The 26,421-nt window shown below is 46.7% G+C and overlaps 1 protein-coding gene and 1 pseudogene across 1 annotated transcript; both read left to right on the top strand.

Moving 5' to 3' along the window:
* The first annotated feature begins 424 nt into the window (after positions 1 to 424).
* Positions 425 to 18,770, top strand: brk1 (BRICK1 subunit of SCAR/WAVE actin nucleating complex). The gene is made up of 3 exons (XM_033037040.1): positions 425 to 622; positions 13,716 to 13,798; positions 17,994 to 18,770. Exons 1-3 carry the CDS (start codon positions 505 to 507, stop codon positions 18,018 to 18,020), a joined length of 228 nt encoding a protein of 75 aa, XP_032892931.1. The 5' UTR covers positions 425 to 504; the 3' UTR covers positions 18,021 to 18,770.
* A 5,277-nt stretch (positions 18,771 to 24,047) lies between these two features.
* On the top strand, positions 24,048 to 24,162 carry LOC116983606 (annotated as a pseudogene).
* The last annotated feature ends 2,259 nt before the right edge of the window (positions 24,163 to 26,421 follow it).

Here is a 26,421-nt window from a genome sequence, read left to right as displayed (position 1 = left end):
ATTTTCTTGTTTAATGCAACCGATTGCGAAATTATTATTATTATTATGGGCCGAAGGGCCCGTTCCCCTGCTGTTCCGTTCGATGTTTATCAGTCAATCAACCAAATATTTTAGTGCAGGAAGGAACTGCAGATGCTGGTTTATACCGAAGATCGATACAAAATACAGGAGTAACTCGGTGGATCAGACAGCATTTCTGGAGAAAAGGAATAGGTGACGTTTCGAGTCGAGAGCCTTTTTCAGACCAAATATTTTCCTCGCCCAAGTCCGAGCACTTGTACCAAAGATATAGCGTTTGCTATAGGACCTTTGCTTGTACTGGCTTCAATCAATGACAACGTTCGTCTCATCCGCTGCCTTCCTAGCCAATAATCTTTGCTCAATCCCTCTTTCCGTGTTAGATGGGGCCAATCAGACTGTTAAACGCCCTGAAACGGACGGCTCGAAGCCAATCGGTGCCGTGGACACAGGTGGGCTCGGTTCACCTCGGCTTGTAGTTGAGACATGGCGGGGCAGGGCGATCCGGTGCAGAGGGAAATCCACCAGGACTGGGCTAACAGGGAGTACATTGAGGTTATCACCAGCAGTATCAAGAAGATCGCCGATTTCCTCAATTCATTTGGTAAGCGGCGGCATTGAGTCGCGATTAACCAGTTGGGGCGTAAAGAGGAGAACTTCCTTTTCCCATTCACTCGCACTTCAGCGTATGCCTGTAAGCCAGTCCGGGGCTTGTGGCCTGGTTCCGTTAATGTTGGATGTTTACTTGTGTCTGCATTTACCTTGACAGAAAAAAATATTGCTTTTAATTCGCAGCCGTTGATGAAAAGAGATACTAATGACATAACTGAATGGCAGCAAGAGGAACGAGTATTTCTGGGTAGCAAAGACACAAAATGCTGGAGTAACTCAGCAGGTCCGTCAACATCTCTGGAGAACATGGAGAGGTGACGGTTCGGGTCGGGACCCTTCTTCAGACTGGGATATCCCTTCTCCAGAGATGCTGCCTGACCCGTTGAGTTACTCTAGCATTCTGTGTCTTTTCTTGACAAACTGGCATCTGCAGTTCCTTGTTTCTACACCATGTATTTTTGGGTGGACACAAAAAGTTGGAGTAAGCGGGTCAGGCAGCTTCTGGAGAAAAGGGGTATGTTACGTTTTGGGTCGAGACCCTTCTTCCTTCTGACACATGTATTTTTGGGTGTTGTTCTCTGAAACAGCTGTTGATTTTTTTCCCCCTCTTTAGTAGGTGCCACTTACCTTACAAAGGCTAGGTAGCTATTCTTCAAGTCTGATTGTCAACAGTGTGGTGGTTTCTAAGAGGTCTTAACACCAGTGGTTGCCTATGTGGTGTTACATACTAAAATATTACAAGTGTTGTGAGGTTTGTTCATGGTATGGTGGCACAGTGGTGCAACTGGTAGAGTTGCTGCCTCACGGCGCCAGAGACGCGGGTTTCATCCTGATCTAGGGTGATGTCTGTGTGGTGTTTGCATGTTCTTCCTGTGACTGCGTTGGTTTCCTCCTGATGCTCTGGTTTCCTCCCGCATCCCAAAGATGTGCAGGCTAATTGACCACTGTAAATTGTTACTAGTAAGGTAAGTGATAGAATCCGGGGGACTTGATGGGAATGGATGGAGGTGAGAATGAAGGGAAAGTTGTTAGGTCACATTCTGAATATTGTGTGCGGTTCTTGTCATCTCATTGTGCCCTCTCTAGCAGGGCTCAATATACATTGTGTAAGAAAACATTCCTGGACTCGCTTAAGAAATTCCATCCCCTCCGATCCTTGCACTGTGCGATTCCCAGTCAATGTGAGCAAATTAAAAATGATCTACTATTACAACACTGTTATTCTTACAGCTATCATCTGCAATCTCCCCACACATTTGCTTCTCTAATTATGACCAGAAGAAATGGAGCATAATTAGGCCTTTCGGCCCATCGAATCTGCTCCACCATTCGATCATGGCTGATCTACTTTTCCCTCTCAACCTCATTCTCCTGCCTTCTCCCCAAAACTGACGCTCTTACTAACCAAGAACATCAATCTACGCTCTAAAAATACCAAATGACGGCCTCCACAGCTGTCTATGGAAATTAATTGCACAGATTCGCCAACCTCTGGCTAAAGAAATTCATCCTGATCTCCTTCCTAAAGGTACGTCCTATTTTCTGGGGCTGTGGCCTCTGGTCCAAGACTCTCCCACTACTGGCAGCATCCTCTCAACATCCACTCTGTTCTTGCTGCCTATAATACAACCCCATCAATGTGAGCATCCTCTTTTTTATTTCTGTTGCACCATATAACTTCACTCTACAATCCCACAAGAATATCCTCCTGAGAACTGCTGTGATGAACATTTGGACAGGTACATAGATGCGACAGGTTTAGAGAGATATGGGCCAAACGCGGGCAGGTGGGAATAGTGTAGCTGGGGCATGTTGGTCATCAATTGACAATAAACAATAGGTGCAGGAGTAAGCCATTCGGCCCTTCAAGTCAGCACTGTCGTGGGCCTGTTTTTGTCTCTGTGGTGTGTCTCTGTGACTCTGTCCTCTCTAATCAAAAGTTCACCTTTCCCCTCCTCTCCTGTCTGCAATTTTACCATGCCTGTAGTATCTGTTCCCTGGAACATTGAGCTACCAGCCCTCCCCTCGCTCAGCTCTGCAACAATTATGCTTGTGTAATCCCAGTCCCAAGTACCTAACCATGCCATGAGTCTTGCCTATCAGGCTTCCTGCATTAAAATAAATACAGTTTAATTTATCAGACCTTGCTGTCCTCTCAACCAAACCTGCGCACATTAACAAGTTTCTCAGCAAAAAACACAAAGTGCTGGAGTAACTCGGCGGGTCAGGCAGCATTTCTGAAGGACATGGATATGTGATGTCCTGTTCTGAAAACCAGCATCTGCACTTCCTTGTTTCACTGGAGAATATGGATAGGTGATGTTTTGGTGTAGAAACAAGGAACTGCAGATGCTGGTGTATAGGTGTAGCATCTCTGGAGAACATGGCTCAGTGACGTTTCGGGTCAGGACCCTTTCTTCAGACTAAGGAGCGGCAAGTGTCTGAAGAAGGGTCCCTACTTGAATCATCACCAACCCATGTTCTCTAGGTGATGTTTTCAATTGGGGCCTTTTTTCAGACTGATTGGAGTAGGGGGACAGAAAGGTGGAAGAATGGTAGGGGTGGGGCAAAGCCAGGCAAGCGATATGTGGGGGGGGGGGTGGGGGGGTGGGGGGGGGGGGGGTAGGGTGGGGGGGGGATGGTGGGGGGGGGGGGGAATGGCAGATGGGTGGACAAAGGCCAGAGATGAAAATAAGACATCTAATTTTAGAAGGGGAAAAGGTAGGAGTGGGGTGGAATCTGAAGGGGTGTAAGAATCCATTCAGTCAACAGAATAACGAGGTAAGGCACAAAGTGCTGGAGTAACAGCAGGTCAGGCAGCATCTCTGGAGAAAATGAACAGGTAGCTTTTTGGGTCAGGACCCTTCTTCAGACTCCAACATTACACCGGCATCTTGTGAGTCTAAACAAGGGTCCCGACCTGAAGCAGCACCAATCCATGTTCTTCAGAGATGCTGCCTGACCCACAGAGTTACTCTAGCGTTTTGTGTCATTCCTTGGTAAACCAGCATCTGTAGTTCCTTGTTTCTACATCAGAGTGACTTGTTTCCGTGGTGTACGTTCTCTGTAGTTTGTGATCACAGAAGGCTCATTGAATGTGCTACTGTTTTGTTTTTGGTTCAGCTTTTTTTCCTCTACCTCCCAACCCCATGCTGATTAGTTTGGTTTTAGTTTTTAGTTTAGTTGAGGGATACAGTGTAGAAACAGGCCCACCGAGTCCACGCCCATCAGCGATCCCCGAACACATGGGGCAATTTGCAGAAGCCAATTTACCTACAAACCTGCATCTTTGGAATGTGGGAGGAAACCGGAGCACCCGGGGAAAAACCCACGTGGTCACAGGGAGAACGTGCAAAATCCCTCCAGACAGCACCCGTGGGCAGGATCAAACCTGGGTCTCTGCCTCTGAGCCACCCCTACAATGTTAGCGCAGTTGTGTGTGTACCACCATGGGGAATGCTTAGGGTTTTGGAATTCAGCAGGGAAGGCCTTGGGTTAGTTGCCATTCCCACAATATGGGACCTCTGTCCTCATTCCCAGACTTAAATACCAAGACAGCAGCCACTGTCCTTGTTATGGGCCTGTAAGTGTTTCCTGGTGAGAATCAATTGAAAGTTAAATGTAGCAGTTCTGGTGTATTGCCAAGACAGGGCTGTTGCCATGCCTTTGCTCGAAGACTGCATAACTTTGTAAACATTGGCAATTCCAGCTGAAATCCTCCTTGGTTTTGCTTCTCATTTGCATATTCACTGCATCAAAGGTTTAGTTGTAAAGGAAAATATTCCTAGTCACTCCATTATAAAGCAAACCAAGGGCTAACTGGCAACATTTTATCAGCAATTCACCACCTCAACCATTTTGTATTCATACATGGTATAAAGGAGTCTCTGGGAATTCCAGCGTTTAGTTTACAGATACCGCGTGGAAACAGGCCCTTCAACCGACTGAGTCCGTGCCGACCAGCGATCACCCATACAATGTTCTATCCTACACACTAGGGACGATTTGGAGAAGCTAATTAACCTACAAAATCGCACGTCTTTGGAGTGTAGGAAGAAACCGGAGCACCCGGAGAAAACCCACGCTGTCGCAGGGAGAACGTACAAATCCCCTACAGACAGCACCTGTGGTCGGGATCAAACCCGGGTCTCTGGCTCTGTAAGGCCATATGATCCATCGTTAATTGCCCCTGAACTGAGGAGGCACTCGAGAGCGAACTGTGTAGTAGGTCTGAAGTGGTTGGGGCGGTCAAAGCTCCTGCAGCTTGGATTTACCGAAGTCGGTCTCTAACTAGCGACCACGAGCTCCGCGACGTTAAAGTCTGCAGTCTCCCACAGTTGGAGCCCCAAAGTCGATCCCCGACAGGGATCGTGAGCTCCGTGATGTTAAGTCCGCAGGCCCCCGCGGTGGAGCCCTAGTCGGTCTCCAGCAAAGGCTCCTCGATGTTAGGCCGCAGTGCGGAGGGAGATACGATACGAAAAAGAATCACATCTCCGTCGAGGTAAGAGATTAGAAAGATTTCCCCCAACTCCCCTGCACCCCCACATAAAACAAGCTAAAGGACAGTAAAAACACTAAAAAGTAACACATACAAACAAACAACAAAGAAGGAAGGGACAGACAGACTGTTGGCGAGGCAGCCATTGCTCAGTGAACCAAGATGATTTTTAACATAATTCCTCTCCCTGAGACGGCGTGGATTTCCTCTGGTTCATCCGGGTTCAATGCTACTTTACTGTCACCCCCTTCTACTTGGAGTTATGGAGTCATACTACGCGGGAACAGGCACTTCGGCCCAACTTTCCCACACTGACCAACATGTCCCAACTATACCAGTACTTCGGTACAATGAAATCCAGTAAAAACTCTATTATGCATAGGCATAATCATGCTTAAGTACAAAAGTGTAGGAATAGTTTTCTCCCACAACTTAAATACGCTTTTATTTGTAGGTTAATTGGCTTCAGTAAATTGCCCCAAACATGTAGGGAGTGGATGAGAAAGTGGGATAACGTAGAACTAGTGTGAACGGGAGATCAATGGTCACCATGGGCATGGTGGTGCGAAGGGCCTGTTTCCATGCCCTATCTCTAAACTAAACTAAACCTAGCTTGGCATCTGCTGGTACATTTGTATTGTATTGTATTGTATATCTTTATTGTTATTTTCCTGAGTACTCACATACCCAGAGGAAACAAAAAAACGTTACTCAAACCAGTGTCCATTCAGTGTGCAGTAAAAAATAAATAGAAATAAAAATACATATATCATGAACAAGTTTAACACTACTCTCAACTAAACATCAACAGGCGTTCCGATCGGCAGCGGCACGACAGTAGCTCTGTCCTGGTTGGTGCGCGATACTTTGGCAGGGGGCAAAGTCCGTTTAACAGTCTTATAGCCTGCGGGAAGAAGCTGAGGAGCATCCTGCTGGTTTTGCAGCTAATGCTCCTGTACCTCTTCCCAGATGGCAGGATGGAGAATATGTGATGCGATGGGTGGTAGGGATCTTTGATGATGGAGATGGCTCTGTTGATACATCTCTTCCTGTATATGTCCAGCAAGAAAGGGAGTGGAGCACCAATAATCCTGCTGGCGGTCTTCACAATCCTGTCAAGTTGGTGCCGTTCGTACGCCTTGCAGCTCCCGAACCAGGAAGTGATGCCGTTGGTTAATGTGCTCTCGATTGTCCCCCTATAAAAAGTTCGTAGATGTGTAGTGGGGAGACCTGCTTTACGTAATCTTCGGAGAGGGTGTAGTCGCTGCTGGGCTCTCTTGACCAGTGCTGTGGTGTTGGTTGTGGACATCAGGTCATCTGACAGGTGGAGTCCTAGGAACTTCACGCTGCTGACCCTTTCCACATCAGCTCCATCGATGTGCAGAGGTGTATGGTGTTGTTTTCCCGCCCTCCTGAAGTCAACCACCATCTCCTTAGTTTTTCCCACGTTGAGAATGAGGTTGTGGGATTTGCACCATCCTGTGAGCAGCTCCACCTCCATCCTGTACGCCGACTCATCATTGTCACTGATGAGACCCACCACTGTTGTGTCATCGGCGAACTTGTTGATGAAGTTGTTATTGAGTCTAGCAGTACAGTCGTGTGTAAGCAGACTAAACAGCAGGGGGCTTAGGACACAGCCTTGGGGCGAGCCAGTGCTCACGGCTATGGTTTTTGATGTCCTACTGCCCACCCTGACTGTCTGCTGCCGTTGTGATAGAAAGTTCAGGACCCAGTTACATGTGCCAGCATCAACCCCCAATAGCTCCAACTACATGGTATGCTTTTAAAATGTTTTACTCCACTATATCAGTTAATTAAAAAAAGACTCAATGCTGGAGTCACTCACTGTGGATAGGTGATTTTTCGGATCAGGACCCTGCTTCAGACTGATTGTAGTAAGGGGGAGAAAGCTGGAAGAGAGGTAGGGGTGGGACACAGTAACAAGGAACTGCAGCTACTGGTTTACAGAAAAGGACATAATAATAATAATAATAATACATTTTATTTATGGGCGCCTTTCAAGAGTCTCAAGGACCTTACAAAAATTTAGCAGGTAGAGGAAAAACATGTAAGGGGAATGAAATAAATAGTAGAGACATGACTAGTACACAAAGTAAAGACAGAATTCAATACAAAACACAATGTGAGGCAATTAATGCACAGATGAAAAGGGAGGGGGACGTGGGGCTAAGGATAGGCAGAGGTGAAGAGATGGGTCTTGAGGCGGGACTGGAAGATGGTGAGGGACACGGAATTGCGGATCAGTTGGGGGAGGGAGTTCCAGAGCCTGGGAGCTGCCCTGGAGAAGGCTCTGTCCCCAAAACTGCGGAGGTTGGACTTGTGGATGGAGAGGAGACCGGCTGATGTCGATCTGAGGGACCGTGAGGGTTGGTAGGGAGAGAGGAGGTCAGTGAGATATGGGGGGGCCAGATGGTGGAGGGCTTTGTAGGTGAGGATCAGGATTTTGTAGGTGATCCGGTGGGAGATGGGAAGCCAGTGAAGTTGTTTGAGGACTGGAGTGATGTGATGCCAGGATTTGGTGTGGGTGATGAGTCGGGCGGCTGCGTTCTGGACCAGTTGGAGTCGGTTGATGTAGGTGGAGCTGATGCCAAGGAGAAGTGAGTTGCAATAGTCCAGTTGGGAGGAGATGAAGGCATGGATGAGTCTTTCAGCACCTATCCATGTTCTCCAGAGACGCTGCCTGACCCATCGAGTTACTCCAGCAGATTGTATATGGTTTTTTTGTTGACTAGCACCCTACTGTTCCTTGTTTCTAAACTAAACCATAGTTCTGTACTTGCTTTTTGTTTTGTAATTTGTTTTTTTCCACATCCAGATGTTGCTGAGAAGGTGAACATTTATCACTCATCACTAATTGCCCTTAAACTGAGTGGCGTTCAGTGGGCATTTACAGTGCATCACTTTTGGTGCACCACTCTTACATGGCCACACACAGGATATGAATAGCAGGTGTCCTCCCTTAACCAAGTGTGTTTTTGTAACAGTTCAGTGATTTGTATGCTGATCACTCGAACACAATAGTGTTTTTACTGAGACTAGAAATTTGGCCTTTGCAACTCGATTGTTAGCTGAATTTAAATTCCACAGTTGTCATAGTAATATTTGAACTTTGGCCCTTGGCTTATTACTCCAGGTCACAGAATTGTTCTTTAGCTAATTTAACCACTGCATGACAAATTACTTTGACTAACTCTTATAAAATTCTGGATTCATTTAATTACTTGAATTTAATTCCCTGGCGGTGTTGCGGGGAGATAGAAATCAAACTCGAGTTTAAAAGGATCAGGGAAGATCTCATTGAAACTTACTGACTAATGAAAGGCCTAGAGAGAGTGGATTTGGAGAGGATGTTTTCAGTAGTGGAAGGGTCTTGAACCAGCGGGCACAGTCTCGGAATAGAAGGATGAACCGTTAGAATGGAGATGAAGAAGATTTTCTTTAGCCAGAGGATAGTGAATCTGTGGAATTTATAACCGCAGACAGCGTTAGAGGCCAAGTCATTGAGTAATTTTAAAGCAAAGATCGGTAAATTCTTGATTAGTTCAGTTTATTGTTACGTGTACCGAGTTAGAGTGAAAAGCTTTTTTGTTGCGTGCTATCCAGTCAGCGGAAAGACTTACGATCATGCAGTCCACAGTATAAAGACTCAGGATAAAGGGAGTGCAGCGATTGTAATGATTGATTGCAGAATCACTTCTGGGACCAGCACGCAGTGAGTCGCCTGCCTTGGGTGCCATCTTAAGCACTCATAATTCAAAGTTTATGCAGAGAAGGCAGGAGAATGGGGTGGAGGGAACGATAGATCAGCCATGATTGAATCACGGAGCAGACTCGATGGGCCGAGTGGCCTAATTCTGCTCCTATGACAGTCTTATGGAATTTGTGTCTCTGGATCAATTCTTGCCTTCTCCCCATAATCCTTGACACCTGTTCTAATCAAGAACTTGTCTATCAATGCCTTAAAAATATCCACTGACTTCTCCTCCACAGCCCTCTGAGTTACTGCTCGGAGAAGTATTTCACCCATTTTTATGTGGGCGGGAGAACTATTCCAGATTTCTGCCTGTCTTTGTGCTGAAAACTAATGTTTCCTGTCGTAAACATATTGCACATGTCCAGCCCTTAAACATTGGCAGCTGCAAAGGGAGGGAGTGCTGCTCGCTTGAACTACATCTGAGCTATTAATTGCAGCACAGAACATCTGTTTCCAGAAGTTTCCAGTTCATCACAGTTTCTGTGTGGGGGGTGGGTTGGTTAATAGAAAAAGTGTTTTTTTGGTGGTTTTTTTGAGTTGCTGGTAATCCTAACGTTTGCAACTTGCGCTAATACTGTAAGTACAAGGAGTGAGCAATCTTTTGCTTTGTAAGTAAGTTCACATCATGAAGTTCCATTTGGATAACATCGCACTGTACAAGGACCATGTCAAACCAAAATTGACACTTGAAAATGCTGGAAGATTGAATTCTACAATTTTGTCATCTGAGGCAGAATAAGGCCATTCAGCCCATCAAGGCTACACCATTCAATCATGGCTGATCTATCTTTCCCTCTCAACCCCATACTCCTGGCTTCTCCCCATAACCCATAACACCGTACAAAGCGTGTTCATCTCAGGCCTTTATCACATCTGCCAATACCTCCCCCCACTTGTAACCACCTATCACCCCTGCCCTTTATTTTGCCTTCTTTTTCCAGAACTCCACCACTGTGCGTGCACATTTTCTCCCATCTCCCCCCCCCCCCCCCCCCCCCCCCCCTTCCATCTATATCCCTCTCTCTGGCTTTACATTTCACTCCTCTCCTCCAAGATCTGACACCCTCTTATTTCCATGTAATCTCACTTGCTCCACCCATCCGCCCATAACCCTACCCCACCCTTCCTTGCCTGTATCCAACCATCACTCTTGTGCACACAACCCCTCTCTTCCAGCTTTCTCCCCCCAATTCAATTGATCCAGAGAAGGGTCCTGACCCGAATCGTCACCTATCCATGTTTTCCAGAGATACTGACTTACCCACTAAATTACTCCAGCACTTTGTCTTTCCTTGGTAAACCAGCATCTGCAGTTCCTTCTTTCCACATTTTGTGTTTACATGGAGAGATGCGTAAACAGGCGATTAAGCCAGAAGATAAATATTAACGTGTCTTGGAGAAGATGTCAGCCAGAGTATATAAGATGGGAGGTCGTGATACCATTGTACAAGACATTGGTGAGACCACATTTACAGTAGTGTTTTCAGTTTTGGTCACCCTGTTGTAAGAAAGATCTTGTTAAGCAGGAAAGGATGCAGAGACAATTTACGAGGATGTTGCCAGGACTCGAGAGCCTGTGCTATAGGGAGAGTTTGGGCAGACGAGGACTTTATTCATTGGAGTGCCGGAGGATGAGGGGTGATCTTATAGAGGTGTACAAGATCATGAGAGGAATAGATTGGGTAAGTCCACAGATTCTTTAACCCAGAGTTCAGAGGTTTAAGGTGAGGGGGGAAAGATTTAATAAGAACCTGCGGGGCAGCCTTTTTACAAAAAGGATGTTAGGTATATGGAGCAAGCTGCCAGAGGAGGTAGTTGAGACAGGTGATATCACAATGTTTAAGAAACATTTAGATAGGTACATTATAGGTTTGGAGGGATATGTGCCGAACGGCATCAGGTGGGACTGGTGTAGATGGGACATGTTGGTCGGTGTGGGCAAGTTGGGCCAAAGGGCCCGTTTCCACGCTGTATGACTCTATGACTAAGAAAGAGTAAGAGGTTTAAAAAGGGAACTCGGTGGAGTGGGGTGGGGGACGCGGGGAAGGATTAGATGGCTGGAATCGGAATGATGACTTTTAAAAGTCATTACAGGGTGAGAGGCTAGAACTGGGGATTGTAGGGGTCTGGAAGTGGTGATGGACGTAGCTCTGACAGGGGAGGCTCGATTGCGTAGACAGATGGGTGAGAATTGGCTGCGCACGGGTTTCTGCCAATATCGGCTTTTGATAAAACCTTGAACAGCATGTTTGGTTCAGATGATTAAAAGACAAATAAGGATTACCGCGTAAAGGGCAAGGTTAGTGGCTCTTGTGCTTTCGTGAAGAAGGCAAGATGAAGTGATTGCAATGCTGACAAATCTGACCCAAAAATAAACCGTAGCTGCAGGCAATCAGTCCCTTCCAAAACGAGGCCAAAAAAAATCTGAATTCATTGGTGTACTCCTTGTCTAAAGAACTCCCTTTTCTCCCACCACCTCCAATCCAGTCCTCATGTTCCATTCTCCTTTGTATGTTCATGTCTCATCCCCAAGCCACCCATTGCCTTTTTATCCCTCCTCTTTCCCCTCCCCTGTCCCCTTCCACCTACACCCCTCCCTCCAGTGTTACATTTTACCTGTCCTCTCCTTATCTGGCACCCTTTTGCCTCCTTTTCACCTCCAGCCTTTGTCACTTACTCCACTCATTTGCCAATCAACCCCCTGCATCTACCTATCACTTGCTAGCAGTCTGAAGAAGGGTCCCGACTGGAAACGTCACCTATCCAAGTTCTCCAGGGATGCTGCCTGACCTGCTGAGTTACCCCAACACTTTGTGCAGCATTTGCTAGGCTTTGTCCTGTCCCCATCTCGCTTTTCCAACATGCTCCCCCTACCTCCATCCCACTCCCACCCCTCCAATCAGTCTGAAGAAGACTCTCAAAAAGGATAGATGAACCATTGTCTGTCTATTTCCAGCACTTTGTATTTTGCATCGGATTATGAACCTATCCTTTATTTAATTTCCATTTTGTTGTTAAAGTTGTTGGTTCATATACTAACTGGGCAGTGTGGTAGAATTGTGCTAAATTCTCTTGGGGATAAAGGCAGGCATGCCGTTTAGGGTAGAGATACAGCGTGGAAACAGGCCCTTTGGCCTACTGAATCCGCGCCATCAGTGATCGCCCGTACACGAGGTTTACACTCTGGGACCAATTTACGGAAACCAATGAACCTGCAAACCTGTACGTCTTTGGCGTGACCGCGAGATAACCCACACGGTCACAGGAAAAACGTACAATCTCCGTGCAGACAGAGCCCATAGTCAGGATCAAATCCAGGTCTCTGGCGCTGTGAGGCAGCAGCTCTACCACTGTGCCACTTTTGGTTTAAAATTATGCTTTCTAACCATATTCATCAACTTGGTAGATGGAGTTGTGCTGTGTGTGATTGATCGAATGATACAGCATGGAAACAGGCCCTTCGGCCCACCTAGTTCATGCCGTCCATCGATCACCCATCCGCACTAGTTCTATGTTATTCCACTTTCAAAGAAACAGAGAAAACAGACATAGAAACAGAAAAATAGGTGCAGGAGTAGGTCATTCGTCCCTTTGAGCCAGCACCACCGCCATTCAATATGATCATGGCTGATCATCTAAAATTAGTACCCCATTCCTGCTTTTTCCCCATATCCCTTGATTCCTTTAGCCCGAAGAGCTAAATCTAACTCCCTCTTGAAAACATCTCCCCACTCATCTATTCCTCATCCACTCCCCACGCACTCGGAGTAACTTACAGAGGGGCAATTAGCCTACAGACCCGCACGGTCTTTGGGATGTGGGAGGAAACCGTTGTAAACCCATGTGGTCACGGAGAATGCATTGTGAACGTTGTTGGGCCGAAGGTGCTGTCTCTCAATAAAAATCGCTTTTGTGTTCAAATAAGTAACATTCCACATTCAACGGCCTGGAGCTACTGTTTTTTTTAATGTGATCGAAATACCATGCTGCTACAGCTCTTGACATGTGGATTTAAAAATTGCCGTGTGGCACGAAAACCTGCAGTTCTATTCTTTTAACCATAGAAAGAGCTACCTCTCTAAAGGGATATTTAACCCAGATCCCATCTGCCATCCCGAGTGAACATAAAAGGTTATTTGGCCCTTCGTGAATTTGCCCCTTGTTTGTCGGGGGTGTGGATGAGAAATTGGGGTAACATCGAACTAGTGTGAATGGGTGATTGATGATTGAAGTGGACTCGATGGGCTGAAGGGTCTGTTTCTGTGCTGTATCACTAAAGCAACGACCTATGTTGGGATCTTGAGCAAAACACAATTTGCTGGAGTAACACTGGAGGGAAGATAGACATTAAAAACTGGAGTAACTCAGCGGGACAGGCAGCATCACTGGAGAGAAGGAATGGGTGACGTTTCGGGTCTTCTGAAGAAGGGTCTCGCCCCGAAACGTCACCCATTCCATCTCTCGAGAGATGCTGCCTGTCCCGCTGAGTTACTCCAGCCTTTTGTGTCTATTTTCGGTTTAAACCAGCATCAGCAGTTCCTTCCTACACATAAGCATCTGTGGAGGGAATGGATGATGACGTTTCGAGTCGGGAGCCTTCTACAGTCTGAAGAAGCATCCCCACCTGAAACGTCACCAATCCATGTCCACCAGAGGAGATGCCTTACCTGCTGAGTTGCTCCAGCACACTGTGTTAAAAGAATGTGGGAGTATTCTTGATGTTAATTTGCAGCCTAGAGTCTACAAAGGAAAAACCTTGTGCATGTCACAGAACGGTAAAGTGATTTGCAGTATTTTTATCTTTTGCAGATATGTCTTGCCGCTCACGGCTAGCCACACTGAACGAAAAGCTGACGGCTCTAGAACGAAGGATTGAATACATTGAAGCCAGGGTAAGAGGGGTCTGGTTGTCTGGCAGAAGGTTTATTTGAGACAAAACAATGGTTCAATGGCTTCTTTATTATCATGTGTACCAAGGTGCAGTGAGATGTTTTTTTTGCATACAGATTAGTGAGATTATTGCCATGCATATTACAATACCCAGTGAGCTCACAATGCACAGAAGCTGCCCACTGAGTCTATATGCAAGAGTCGGCAGGTTGCAGCCGACACCTCCATCCAGTCGTCCTGCGAACCATCGTCCCTCTCCTCGCTCGGCCATCTTCAACCTTTGTGGCCCCTCCCGCAGCCAAGCTTGAAGGCGCGGAAGGTAAGACCCATGGTTCTTCCCGCCGTCCCTTGTCCGGCGTCTGCTGCCATCGCTGACCCCCTCCACCTCCACCTCCACCTCCTCTCCGGTTCCTGGTCTTCGGTGGGAGCAGGGGCCGGGCTCGGCGACTTCCCTGTCCTGGTTCTGCGGCTGGTGAACCAGGCCTGCCGTCAGTAATGCCTTGGCTCGCCGAGACCTCCTGCCGCACATAGCTCACCGCGAGCTGTGTGATGTTCCTCACTCTTAAGATCAAATAGAACAAGTTGTCCTACAACTTTAGGCTGTGCACGCCTTACGCAAGAAGAAGAAGATCTGTACAAAGCAGCTGACATGCGTTCAATGTTACTTGTTGTCACATGTACCTAGGTACAGTGAAATTCCTTTTCCGCGTCCAGTTTTGTTAAAAATCTTACTGTCCACTGGCACGATCATACTTGAATACAAGAGCAAATTAAACTGAGGCCGCACACAGTGGCGCAGCGGTAGAGTTGCTGCTTTACAGTGCCAGAGACCCGGGTTTGATCATGATGACGGGTGCTGTCGTGGTGCTGGTGACAGGAGTTTGCACGTTCTTCCCGTGACCATGTGTCAATCCATCATCATCATCATCATCAAAACATACATGTCAACTCTTTTTTTTTGGCCAACCACACCAAAATATCATCATTGGCGCATTAAACTCTGTGATGGAGGAACCCAGCAGATCGTGCCGCCTCTGTGGAGGGAGAATTGAATTGTCAACATTTTAGGTCGAAACTTTGCATCAGCATGGTTAACGTTGACATTCTCATTCCGCCACTACAGATGCTGCACGACACTCCTGTAGATGTTAAGGACCTTGGACAATGCATTTTTAAGGGAGATATTATTTTTCAAATAACTTGTATATGTTTTCCCCCTGTATTACTCCATTATTTTTTCCTCTTATTTTTGACACCAATGAGAAAAGTGACATTTTTGGAGATATATTCAGTACAGGGAGCCTCCATAGAGTCATACAGTATTGAAACAGGCCCTTCAGCCCCACTTGCCCACACCGACCAACATGTCTTAACTGCTCTAGTCCTACTTGCCTGCGTGTGGCCCATAACCCTCTAAATCCATGTACCTGTCTAATTGCTGCGTAAATGTTGCGATAGTCCCTGCCTCAAATACCTCCACCAGTAGTGCATTCCATACATCCACCACCCTCCATGTTATGTGTAGGAAGGAACTGCAGATGTTGGTTTAAACCAAAGATAGACACAAAAAGCAGGAGTATCTCCAGAGATGCTGCCTGATTTTTTAGATCTACACTCCATGTTGTGCCGGTTTTCCTAATGGAAATATGTCCTTGCAGAATTCACACATCACTGCCAAGACCAATCTGAGATGCACATTAAAAACTTCCTCTTGCAAAATTTGCAGGAAAGTAAAAGTGACTACAAAACTTATTCAATTTGCATTTCTTAATACATGATAGGTCTGAGTTAGGGAAAATAATGACACTGATCATTTCTAGGAAAGCAATGCCTCCTCTTCCCTGTGACAGAAAGGTGTCTGTACCTGCATCAAACAGTTCAGGTAACACACAGTCCTTGTCCCCAGCAATATGTCTTAATCTGACCCTCACTAATACACAGCCCCCACATCATGAGGAATTTGCCATTTCCAGTGTCGGTGTAAAGGCCCTGTCCCACGATGCGAGTTTACCCATGAGCTCTCCCGAGTTTAAAAAACAAAAATCTAACTCGTGGTAAGTACGTAGAATGTACGTCGGAGCTCATGGACGTCTCGTAGCGGCTCGTAATGCTTAACGGCAGGTAACCGGGAAACGCGGCAACTCGTGAAGTTTTTTCAACAGTGTGAAAAATTTCCTAGAGTAAAAAAATACTCGTGATGAGGTACCACGAGTATGATTTTTTTTTTAACTCGGGAGAGCTCTTGGGTAAACATGCATCGTGGGACAGAGGCTTAACCCTTTGCTCTCTGGGATGGTTAAATGCTGCAAGTCCTTACCTGCTATTAACAACCAACCTTGCTTCACAACCATCATTTAAACCCCTGGTTTGCATTAAATCCCAGAAGCGAACACATTCCATCCAGCGTCGCTGATAGTAATTACCCGACCACATCTCCCTTAATAGCTGGAAAGAAATTAGCCCTTGATCATGAGAGAATTGGAGGGAAAGTGGCCAAATTATCAATTATTAGTTAAGAAAATGCTAAGGACTAACCACTTTGGGTTACAGTCCTGTTGATTGCATGTTGTATTGAAAGTATTAATTAATTTTACCAGTCCATCGTTTTGCATAAGATAATGTGACGTGGTATATTCTCAACTTAGAAATGCGCAGGTGTTAATTCTGCCTGTGCAGCTTCTACCTATTGGAATAGAAACATAGAAAATAGGTGCAGGAGCAGCACCACCATTCATTGTGATCATGGCTGATCGTCCCCAATCAATAACCCGTGCCTGCCTTCTCCCCATATCCCTCGATTCCACTAACCCCTAGAGCTCTATCTAACTCTCTCTTAAATCCATCCAGTGACTTGGCCTCCACTGCCCTCTGTGGCAGGGAATTCCGCAAATTCACAACGCTCTGGGTGAAAATATTTTTTCTCACCTCAGTCTTGAATGGCTTCCCCTTTTTCTAAGACTGTGGCCCCTGGTTCTGGACGCGCCTAACATTGGGAACATTTTTCCTGCATCTAGCTTGTCCAGTCCTTTTATAATATTATATGTTTCTATAAGATCCCCCCTCATTCTTCTAAACTCCAGTGAATACAAGCCTAGTCTTTTCAATCTTTCCTCATATGACAGTCCCGCCATCCCAGGGATCAATCTCGTGAACCTAAACTGCACTGCCTCAATCACAAGGATGTCCTTCCTCAAATTAGGAGACCAAAACTGGACATAATACTCCAGATGTGGTCTCACCAGAGCCCTATACAACTGCAGAAGAACCTCTTTACTCCTATACTGAAATCCCCTTGTTATGAAGGCCAACATTCCATTAGCTTTCTTCACTGCCTGCTGTACCTGCACGCCAACTTTCAGTGACTGATGTACAAGGACACCCAGGTCTCGCTGTACCTCCCCCTTACCTAACCTAACCCCATTGAGATAATAATCTGCCCCCTTGTTTTTGCCGCCAAAGTGGATAACCTCACATTTATCTATATTATACTGCATCTGCCACGCATCTGCCCACTCACTCAACCTGTCCAGGTCACCCTGCAACCTCCTAACATCCTCTTCACAGTTCACACTGCCACCCAACTTTGTGTCATCCGCAAACTTGCTAGTGTTGCTCCTAATTCCCTCTTCCAAATCATTAATATATTGGTAAACAGTTGCAGTCTCAACACCGAGCACTCCACTCGCCACTGCCTGCCATTCTGAAAAGGACCTGTTTACTCCTACTCTTTGCTTCCTGTCTGCCAACCAATTTTCTATCCATGTCAACACCCTACCCCCAATACCATGTGCTCTCATTTTAGTCACCAGTCTCACGTGCTGCACCTTATCAAAGGCTTTCTGAAAGTCTAGATACATTACATCCACTGGCACCCCTTCATCCATTTTACTTGTCACATCCTCAAAAAATTCCAGAAGATTAGTCTAATCTTCAAGATTAGAAGATTGTTCTTCGTGGCATTTCTGTGTAAAGTCCATCGACTTCAGCCCAACTAGCCCACGCCGACCAAGATCGACACTAGTCCCACCTGCCTTTGGTCCATATCCTTCTAAACCTTTCCAATCCATTGTTGAGATAGAGAGAGAGAGAGAGAGAGAGAGAGAGAGCCATTGGGAGGACGCTAATCCAGTTACAGGTAGTGATCACGATATAACGTTGGCCGTTTTAACGATGCGCGTTTGTTGACTTGTTCCACAGGTGACGAAGGGCGAGACTCTGACCTAAAGCCGCGGCGTTTCTACAGCCGATGGGAGTAACCGTGAACTTTTATGGAATCATGTCAGGGAGGAGCTGACACTGACCATCAAACCTTCCTTCCTTTTCTATCTTAACTCTTTGATCATTTAAAGCTTTTTAACAAGAGAGCTCAAACTAATTCAGACTGCGAGTTCCATACAGCGGTGACCCCCACGTTTGTGAAGGGAGGGGAAGGGGGGGGGGGACATGGCATAAAATTGTGAATGGGTTGGGTGGGGGTGGGGTGGGGAAGAATTTGTGCCAACTGTTTGTGGTGGAGTGAGGTTTTTTTATCTCCCTAAATTCAAGATTTGTGATCTAACTCCCAAGTGTGATGTAAGTGTAGCCCTGTCTTCCCATTTTATTCTTGATAAAATAATGTCTCTCAATGTGTAATCTCCAGGTTACCGGCTGACTAGCCAGCTCTTGGATGAGGGAATAGTGACTGTTGATGCATATGTAATAATGTTTTTGGAGGGGGGGAGGGGATTAGAATTTTTTTTTTAAACCATTTTATTGTTTATTTTCATTGCTCCAATGTGATCCACTATATATTGGAAATTAAAAAAAATGTTTAAAACGTTTGGGTGTTAAATGTTATTTTGTACCGTATCTGACGAGCGGCGCCGTGGCGCAGAGGTAAAGTTGCGTCAGAGGCCCTGGTCCACTGACTGAATATCGCGCAACAGAAACGTTTTTCATTGTACCTCGGTCCACGTGACAATAAACTAAACTAAAGTAAGATTGTTCTGAGTGCTGTAAGTATCCATTTATTTTTGTCACCCATATGAAGGTACAGTGAAGAACTTTATTTTGCGTGCTATCTCGGCAAATCACACTTTGCACAATTAAACCATATGTGAGTACATCAGGTAGTGCAAGCACAGAAAGCAAACAAGAGTGCAGCAATATAGTGTTAGAGAGAAAATGTTGATTTAAAAAAAACTGCAAGGGCCACCTCTGGGTAGATTGGGAATATATCTTTAGCGTATGAGGTCCCAGCATTTCTCTGGCTGATTCATCAAGGTTTAATTTTATTCATATTTTTGAATCTTAATTTAAAGTTCTGCATTCTGAATGGTTCTTTGGTTCCTTGCAGTTTCTAAAGCGTTTTTTGTCTTCGACTGTGACTGGCAAAAATCATGTAATTAATTTTTCTGCCGTTTTTATCTTCGCCGGAATAACTTTCCTGTCTTTGACTCGAAGTAGCCTTGTTAACCTCGGCAGTTTCTATCATCTTGAAGCTTCTAAAATGTCCTCATGATTTCGTCTCGCGTTTTAACTTGATATCAATTCCTTGGTTGTACTTCACCCATTCTTTAAAATCTTCGTCATTCTCGCAAGTGTTCCTCTACTAGGGTGGTGCAGTGGCACAATGGTAGAGTTGCTGCCTCACAGCGCCAGAGACCCAGGTTCAATCCTGACTACGGGTGCTGTCTGTACAGAGTTTGTACATTCTCCCTGTGACCATGTGGGTTTTCTCCAGGTGCTCCTGTTTCCTCCCACATTCCAAAGAGTTGTAGGTTCATTGGCTTTGGTAAAAAAGTGTAAATTGTCCCTATTGTGTAGGATAGTGCTAGTGTAGGATAGTGCTAGTGTAGGATAGTGCTAGTGTAGGATAGTGCTAGTGTGCGGGGTGATCGACGGTCAGCTGCTGCCTCACAGCACCAGAGGCATGAGATTGATCACGGCCTCTGGTGCTGCCTTTGTGCACGTTCTCCCTGTGACCGCGTGGGTTTCCTCCAGGTACTCTGGTTTCCTCCCACATCCCAAATACGTGCGGGTTTGTAGGTTCATAGGGTTCTGTAAATTGCCCCAAGTGTATAGGGAGTGGAATAAACTAGAATTAGTGCAAATAGGTGGTCGGTGGGGGCTGAAGGGCCTGTTCCCATTGTATCTCTAATCTAAAAGTTAATGGAGGGAAACAAGATAAAGCCAATGTGAGTGGGAAGGAAAGAGATAGGGAGGAGTGGGTAGAAGAGAACCCAAACAAGCAGAGAATGAAAGCGGGCAGGAAATAAGGGAGAAAATAAAACAAGGCCGAGAGTGTGTAGTGATAGGGAAAGAGTGACAAATTAAAGGTGATAATATAAGAGAGAGCAAAGTACTGCGGGCTGTCATTAATGAGCTAATTCAGTCGTTAATGTGGCTTTCACAGTGGTCGAAAAAATATTGATGATCACAGGCCTAGGTAATTGACTCTGAAAACCATTGAAAATGAGAGACCATGCATGCCCTCCTGCATTCCAGAGCTGTCTGTTCCTTCAAATCTATTGACTTTAAAATTAGCTTCTGCGGATTAAGTTACACTGGATGTCACTGAAATTTCCATTGATGTTGTTTAGATTGATTGAAGGTTACAGCATTGATTGAAGGGTCTTCAGCCCACTGAGTCCACGCCGACCAATTCACTTTACAGCTTTTCACTGTACCTCGCTACATATGATAATAAACTAACCAGGGCTAAACTGATCATTAGTTCTATGTCATCCCACTTCTGCATCCAGCGAGGCAATTCACAAAGGCCGCCCGTCTTGGTGATGTGGGAGGAAACCGGAGCACCCAGAGAAAACCCACGCGGTCACAGGGAGATCGTGTAAACTCCACACAGACAGCAGCATCCGAGGTCAGGATTGAACCTGGGTCTCTGGCACTGTGAAATAAAGTGTGCAGATTTAGTAAAGTTTTTGACAGTGCAATCAAAGTTCCATTAAAGATAAATGCACAATTGTGCATACTGTAATGCTAGTGCATTTTTATCAATCATTCATAGAGTGAGACATTGTTGGCAAGACTAGCATTTATTGTTTACTTGTATGAGTTTCAGAAGTGTTAGAATTCAACCATATGAATTGGACAGGTAAGGATCACATCTTTCCTGCCTTACAAATCGCATACCTCCATTACCCTTCAGTTTAATCAACCCCAATCCTAGTACCAACTCATAGAACCGATTCATGTTCTACCGATTCATAGAACATAGTGCAATACAGACACACAATGCTGGAGTAACTCAGTGGGTCAGGCAGCATCTCCGGAGGAAAGGAATAGGTGACGTTTCGGGCCGAAACCCTTCTTCAGAGAGTCTGGGGAGAAGGAAACTAGAGGTATGACAATCAGTACGGTGGCGCAGAGGTAGAGTCGTGCCTTACAGTGCCGGAGACCCGGGTTCAATCCTGATGACAGGTGTATGGAGTTTGAATGTTCTCCCTGTGACCTGTGTGGGTTTTCCAGGGGTGCCCCGGTTTCCTCCCACACTCCAAAGACTTGCAGGCTTGTAGGTTAATTGGCTTTGTTATGAAATTGTAAATTGTCCCTAGTGTGTAGAATAGTATTATGTGCGGGGATCGTTGCCCAGTGCGGACTCGGTGGGCCATGAGGCCTGTTTCCGCACTCTATCTCTAAACAAAACTAAAAGGTTCAGAACAAATCGGAGCCGGCACCGATGACTCAGGAAGGGTAGAGTCCACAATGGTCCATTGTTGGTCGTGGAAGAGGTGATAACGAATGGATACGAACTGTGAAACTAGCAGGACAACTAGTGTGTGGGAGGATGTTCATATTCCTTCGTTTTCACCTTGCAACGGTAGAGTTGCTGCCTTACAGCGCCAGAGACTCGGGTTTGATCTTGACTACGGCTGCTGTCTGGAGCTAATACATCCTCCCTGTGACCCCGTGGGTTTTTTCCAGGTGCTCCGGTTTCCTTCCACATTCCAAAGATGTACAGGCTCAGTAGGTGAATTGGCTTTGGTAAAATTGCAAATTGTCCCTGTAAATTGTAAAGTGTGTAGGATAGAAATAGTGTATGGGTAAGTGCTGGTAGGCACGGACACAGTGGGCCTATTCCCATGCTGTATCTCTAAACTAGACTAAATTCAGTGAAATAAGTTTGTATTTGTTAGTTGCCATATGAATTCATCATAAGCTCATTCATCTGCCGCTTTGAGTGGCTAGCCAATAATTTGAATACCTTCCTTTCAAGTGTCATTGATTTTTCTCCCTGAATTGAAAATAAATTAACATTCCAGCCCGGACAACTTAACGCTTGCCAACTTCTCAATAATGCATGCAGGTAAATCCAAGGGCAACGCAAGCCAAATACAAGGTCAAAGGAAAGGTTTGTTAAACAATTATTAAACTCTGAGAGATGTCCTTTTGAACTTTTTCCTAGTTTAAATATTGGCTTCACAAAATACAGGCTCTTGTGGTTAATAAACACTTCACAAGTTAAACTTTGAGCTGAGACTAGTGGGAAGAGAACTTTTAAATAAAGCCAGCGTGATTTATTTTTTTCAGTAATGGTTTTCGCACAGATCTCTTTGTTGAATTTTGAGAATGATTGCATCGATCACCCGTTCACACTAGTTCTATATTATCCCACCTTCTCATCCACTCCCTGCACACTAAAAAAATGCCCCTGTCCCACTTAGGAAACCTGAACGGAAACCTCTGGAGACTTTGCGCCCCACCCAAGGTTTCCGTGCGGTTCCCGGAGGTTGCAGGTGGTTGCCGGAGGTTGCAGGTAGTGGAAGCAGGTAGGGAGACTGACAAAAACCTCCGGGAACCGCACGGAAACCTGGGGTGGGGCGTAAAGTCTCCAGAGGTTTCCGTTCAGGTTTCCTAAGTGGGACAGGGGGGCTAAGGACACTTTACAGAAGGGCAATTAACCTACAGATGTCTTTGGGATATGGGAGGAAACTGGAGAAAACCCATATTAATTAAATTGGAAGGTTTAAAAGTGGTCTAGGGGGTTAAAGAGAGTCATGGAGTTAGTAGAGTACAGAAACAGGCCCTTCAGCCCACAACATCTGTGCTATTCACCAGCCATCTAGTAAGATCACTAACCTTTCCTTCATAGTTTTGTTATGTTTAGTTTAGTGATACAGGGTGGAAACAGGCCCTTCAGCCCACCATATCCGCGCCGACCAGTGATCAGCCATATACTAGTTCTATACTCTACGTAATTTTGGCATGTGGGAGGAAACCAGAGCACTCGAGGTGAAACTCATGCAGTCTGAGGGAGAACGTACAAACTCTGCACAGACAGCGTCGGCATCGAACCCGGATCGCTGGAGCTGTGAGGCAGCAGCTCCCTCAATGGACTATATTTGGCTAACACACAAGGTTCCTTCACGGTTTTTATAACATGGTTTCCCTGGGATAATTCTCACATTTTAAATGAGCTGGGTAAAAATGTTACAGGTTAGCTTAATTTTCACATAAATTTCAGTGCAATTTATAATGAATATATTTGTTGATAGGTTTCACATTCTCAATGTATTTCAGTGAAATCTCTCTTCTGTCCTATTTATTCTTCCAAATGTACTGAATATTCTTGATGCCATTTTCTGCTACTTTCTGACAGCCTTAATGCAGAAGAAATAGCTGCAGGAGTAAGCCAATCAGCACTTCTAGCCAGAACTGCCATTCAATATGATCATGGCTGATCATCCAGAATCATTGCCCTGTTCCTGCTTTCTCCCCATATCCCTTGATTCCGTTCGCCCTAAGAGCTATATCTAACATTCTCTTGAATACATCCAGTGAATTGGCCTCCACTGCCTTCAGTGGCAGAGAATTCCACAGATTTACAACTCTCTGGCTGAAATTTATTTCCCTCATCTCAGTCCTAAATGACCTATCCCTTATTCTTAAACTGACCCCTGGTTCCGGGCTCCCCCAACATGGGGAACATTTTTCCTGCATTTAGCCTGTCCCATCCCTTAAGAATTGTATGTTTCTATAAGATCCCCTCTCATTTGTCTAAATTCCAGTGAATATAAGCCCAGTCAATCCATTCTTTAGTCACATGACAGTCCCGCCATCCTGAGAATGAACCTGGTGAACCCAAGCTGCACTCCCTCAATAGCAAGAATGTCCATCCTCAAATTAGGAGACCAAAACTGCACACAATACCCCAAGTGTGGTCTCACCAGGGCCATGTACAACTGCAGTCGGGCCTCCTTGCTCCTATACTCAAATCCTCTCGCTATTGCCAACATGCCATTAGCTTTCTTCACTTCTCGGCCTTTTGGCTAAGATCAAGTGTAGTATCTGTTCTTATCAGAGGTAAAAGAGTGCTAAAAGAGAGCGTCTGTTCTTATTAGAACAGGGAAAGGGGCTATCTGTTCTTGTTAGAACAGTCCTGGCGGTCCATTAAGGACAAGAGCTGCAGATTGCGATTTTAAAAAATCGTAGCAATGGCAGCTGCAATGGGAGCTAGAGGACAGGGTATCTGCAATACCCTCAGGATTAGTGTCAAGGATCTCAGCGAGGGGATGCCCTTCAGTCGAGATACTTTTGTAAAGAAGGTCTTGCTGGAGGCCTGCAAGTTCGAGCCCAGGGTTATCTACTGCCTCCAGGACTTCCCGGGTAACGGATACTTCGACGTTACCTTTGTGCTTCCGACAGGACGGCAAAAGCTGATGAAGGATTTCCAGGAGAAGGGGAATGAAGCTCCGCTGTCGTTGCTGAAGGTGCAGCCACTCTTCACCCTCCCAAACCAAAAAGAAAGGACGTTCGCGGTGCATATGTTCAACCCACATGTGCCCGTAGTGGATGTCCTCACCTTCCTTGCTCGCTACGTCGACGGAGCAGGGAACAGCGTGGACGTGAAGGATCTGCATGGGATTTGGATGAGCAAGCGGCAGGTCAAGGTAAAGCTGAGGGTGGACAAGGAAGGAACTCTCCTCCACCCTCCCTCGGTGTTCGCAATTGGAGGAAACCGAGGCTATTTAAATTACGTGGGGCAGCCCAGAGTATGCAGAAGATGTAACAAGCCTGGGCATGTGGTGGCCCAATGCAATGCAGTGGTCTGCAAAAACTGCAAAACGGAGGGCCACGAGACAAAGGACTGTCAGGCCAGCAAGAACTGCAACCTGTGTGGGGAGGGAGGCCACCTTTACAGGGCCTGCCCAAAAAGAGCCTGTACATACGCACAGGCAACAAGAGGGGCGGCTTCCAGCACCCCCAGGGTAGGTGAGACACCCACTACCACTGCCAAGTCCCCAGCAGAAAGGGGAAACAAGGATGAGGACAGCCCAACCACCTCAACCACCTCGAGCCCCCAAGTGCCAGGAGAACTCCAGCACCAAGCCCAGGAGGGAGAGTCGATGGAGGAAGGGGGAGAGCAGATTTGGACGACGGTGAAGTATAAAAAACACCAGAAGGGTCAGCACACGGAGCAGAGGCCAGAAGGGGATGGCAAGCCCAAAAAACCCCCCAAAAAACGGTCTCTCTCCCTGACAGAAGGCAGCAACCTTCCCTCGTCGGAGGATGAGGCGAACGGGAAACCCCACAAGAAGAAAACCGGGGAGGAAAGGAGAAGGTCCAGGCCGATTGTCCACCAGCACCAGGAGACCGAGAGCAGAGCAGCGATCGAGGGGCTCCAGCCCCAGGACATCGGGAGCAGAGCAGCAGTCGAGGGGCTCCAGCCCCAGGGCATCGGGAGCAGTGCAGTCACCGTTGGGCCCCAGGGCATCGGGAGCAGTGCAGTGGCCGTTGGGCCCCAGCTCCGGGCAACCGGGAGCATCGTAGCGGCAGATGGGCCACAGCTCCGGGCAACCGGGAGCAGTGCAGCGGCCAATGGGCCTCAGCTCCGAGTTTCCGGGAGCAGTAAGCCTGTCACCGTGCCCCAGCCACGAGAGACGGGGGAAGCGGCGCACCCAGAAGGGGGTAAAACGAGCAGCCCCCCCCCCCCAACGACACCTCGGGTTACGACACGGGAAACCCAACCCGTTGAGGAGGCCGGGTACCTGAGCCCAGGAAAGGTGAGGCAATTCACCGAAGCGGTGGGCATGAGGGAACAGGAAAATGGCCAGTGACTCTAAAGGACAATGGAGCTCAAACTGGCATCCTTAAACGTGCGCAGTGTGAAGAGCACTGCGCGATGTGTTAATGCCTTACAGTACCTGGCCAAGGTCAAGGCAGATGTGACTTTTCTCCAGGAGTGCGGGTTGCCACACCTCCGCTGCTATCGGAGGTGGTCGCGATGGTGGCCCCACGGACTGTCTGTGTGGTCGGGGGGCAATGATTGTCGTGCTTCCGGCCTGGGGATCTTGCTGCGGGGAGGGAACTTCGCCATCACTGAGGTCAGGGAGGTGGTTGCGGGGCGTCTCCTCGTGGTGGATGTTATGTACCGTGGTTCTCCGCTGCGGCTGATTAATGTGTATGCCCCACCCGTGCGGAGCGAGCGGCTGGCCGTTCTCCAGCAGCTCCCAGTGCTGTTGGCCACGTCCCGGCAGCTCGTTCTGGCCGGTGACTTCAACTGCATCATCGATGCGGCTGGACGATCCGGCAGTGCCGACAACAGACTGGACAGCACGTCCAAGTTCCTGATGGAAACGGTAAAAGACGCAAAGCTGCACGACGCCTTCAGCGACCCTGCAGG

The sequence above is a fragment of the Amblyraja radiata genome, chromosome 18, assembly GCF_010909765.2.
Source record: "Amblyraja radiata isolate CabotCenter1 chromosome 18, sAmbRad1.1.pri, whole genome shotgun sequence".
Classification (NCBI taxonomy): Eukaryota; Metazoa; Chordata; class Chondrichthyes; order Rajiformes; family Rajidae; genus Amblyraja; species Amblyraja radiata.
Note: the sequence above shows the minus strand (reverse complement) of the source record. Positions and strands in the feature narration are given on the sequence as shown.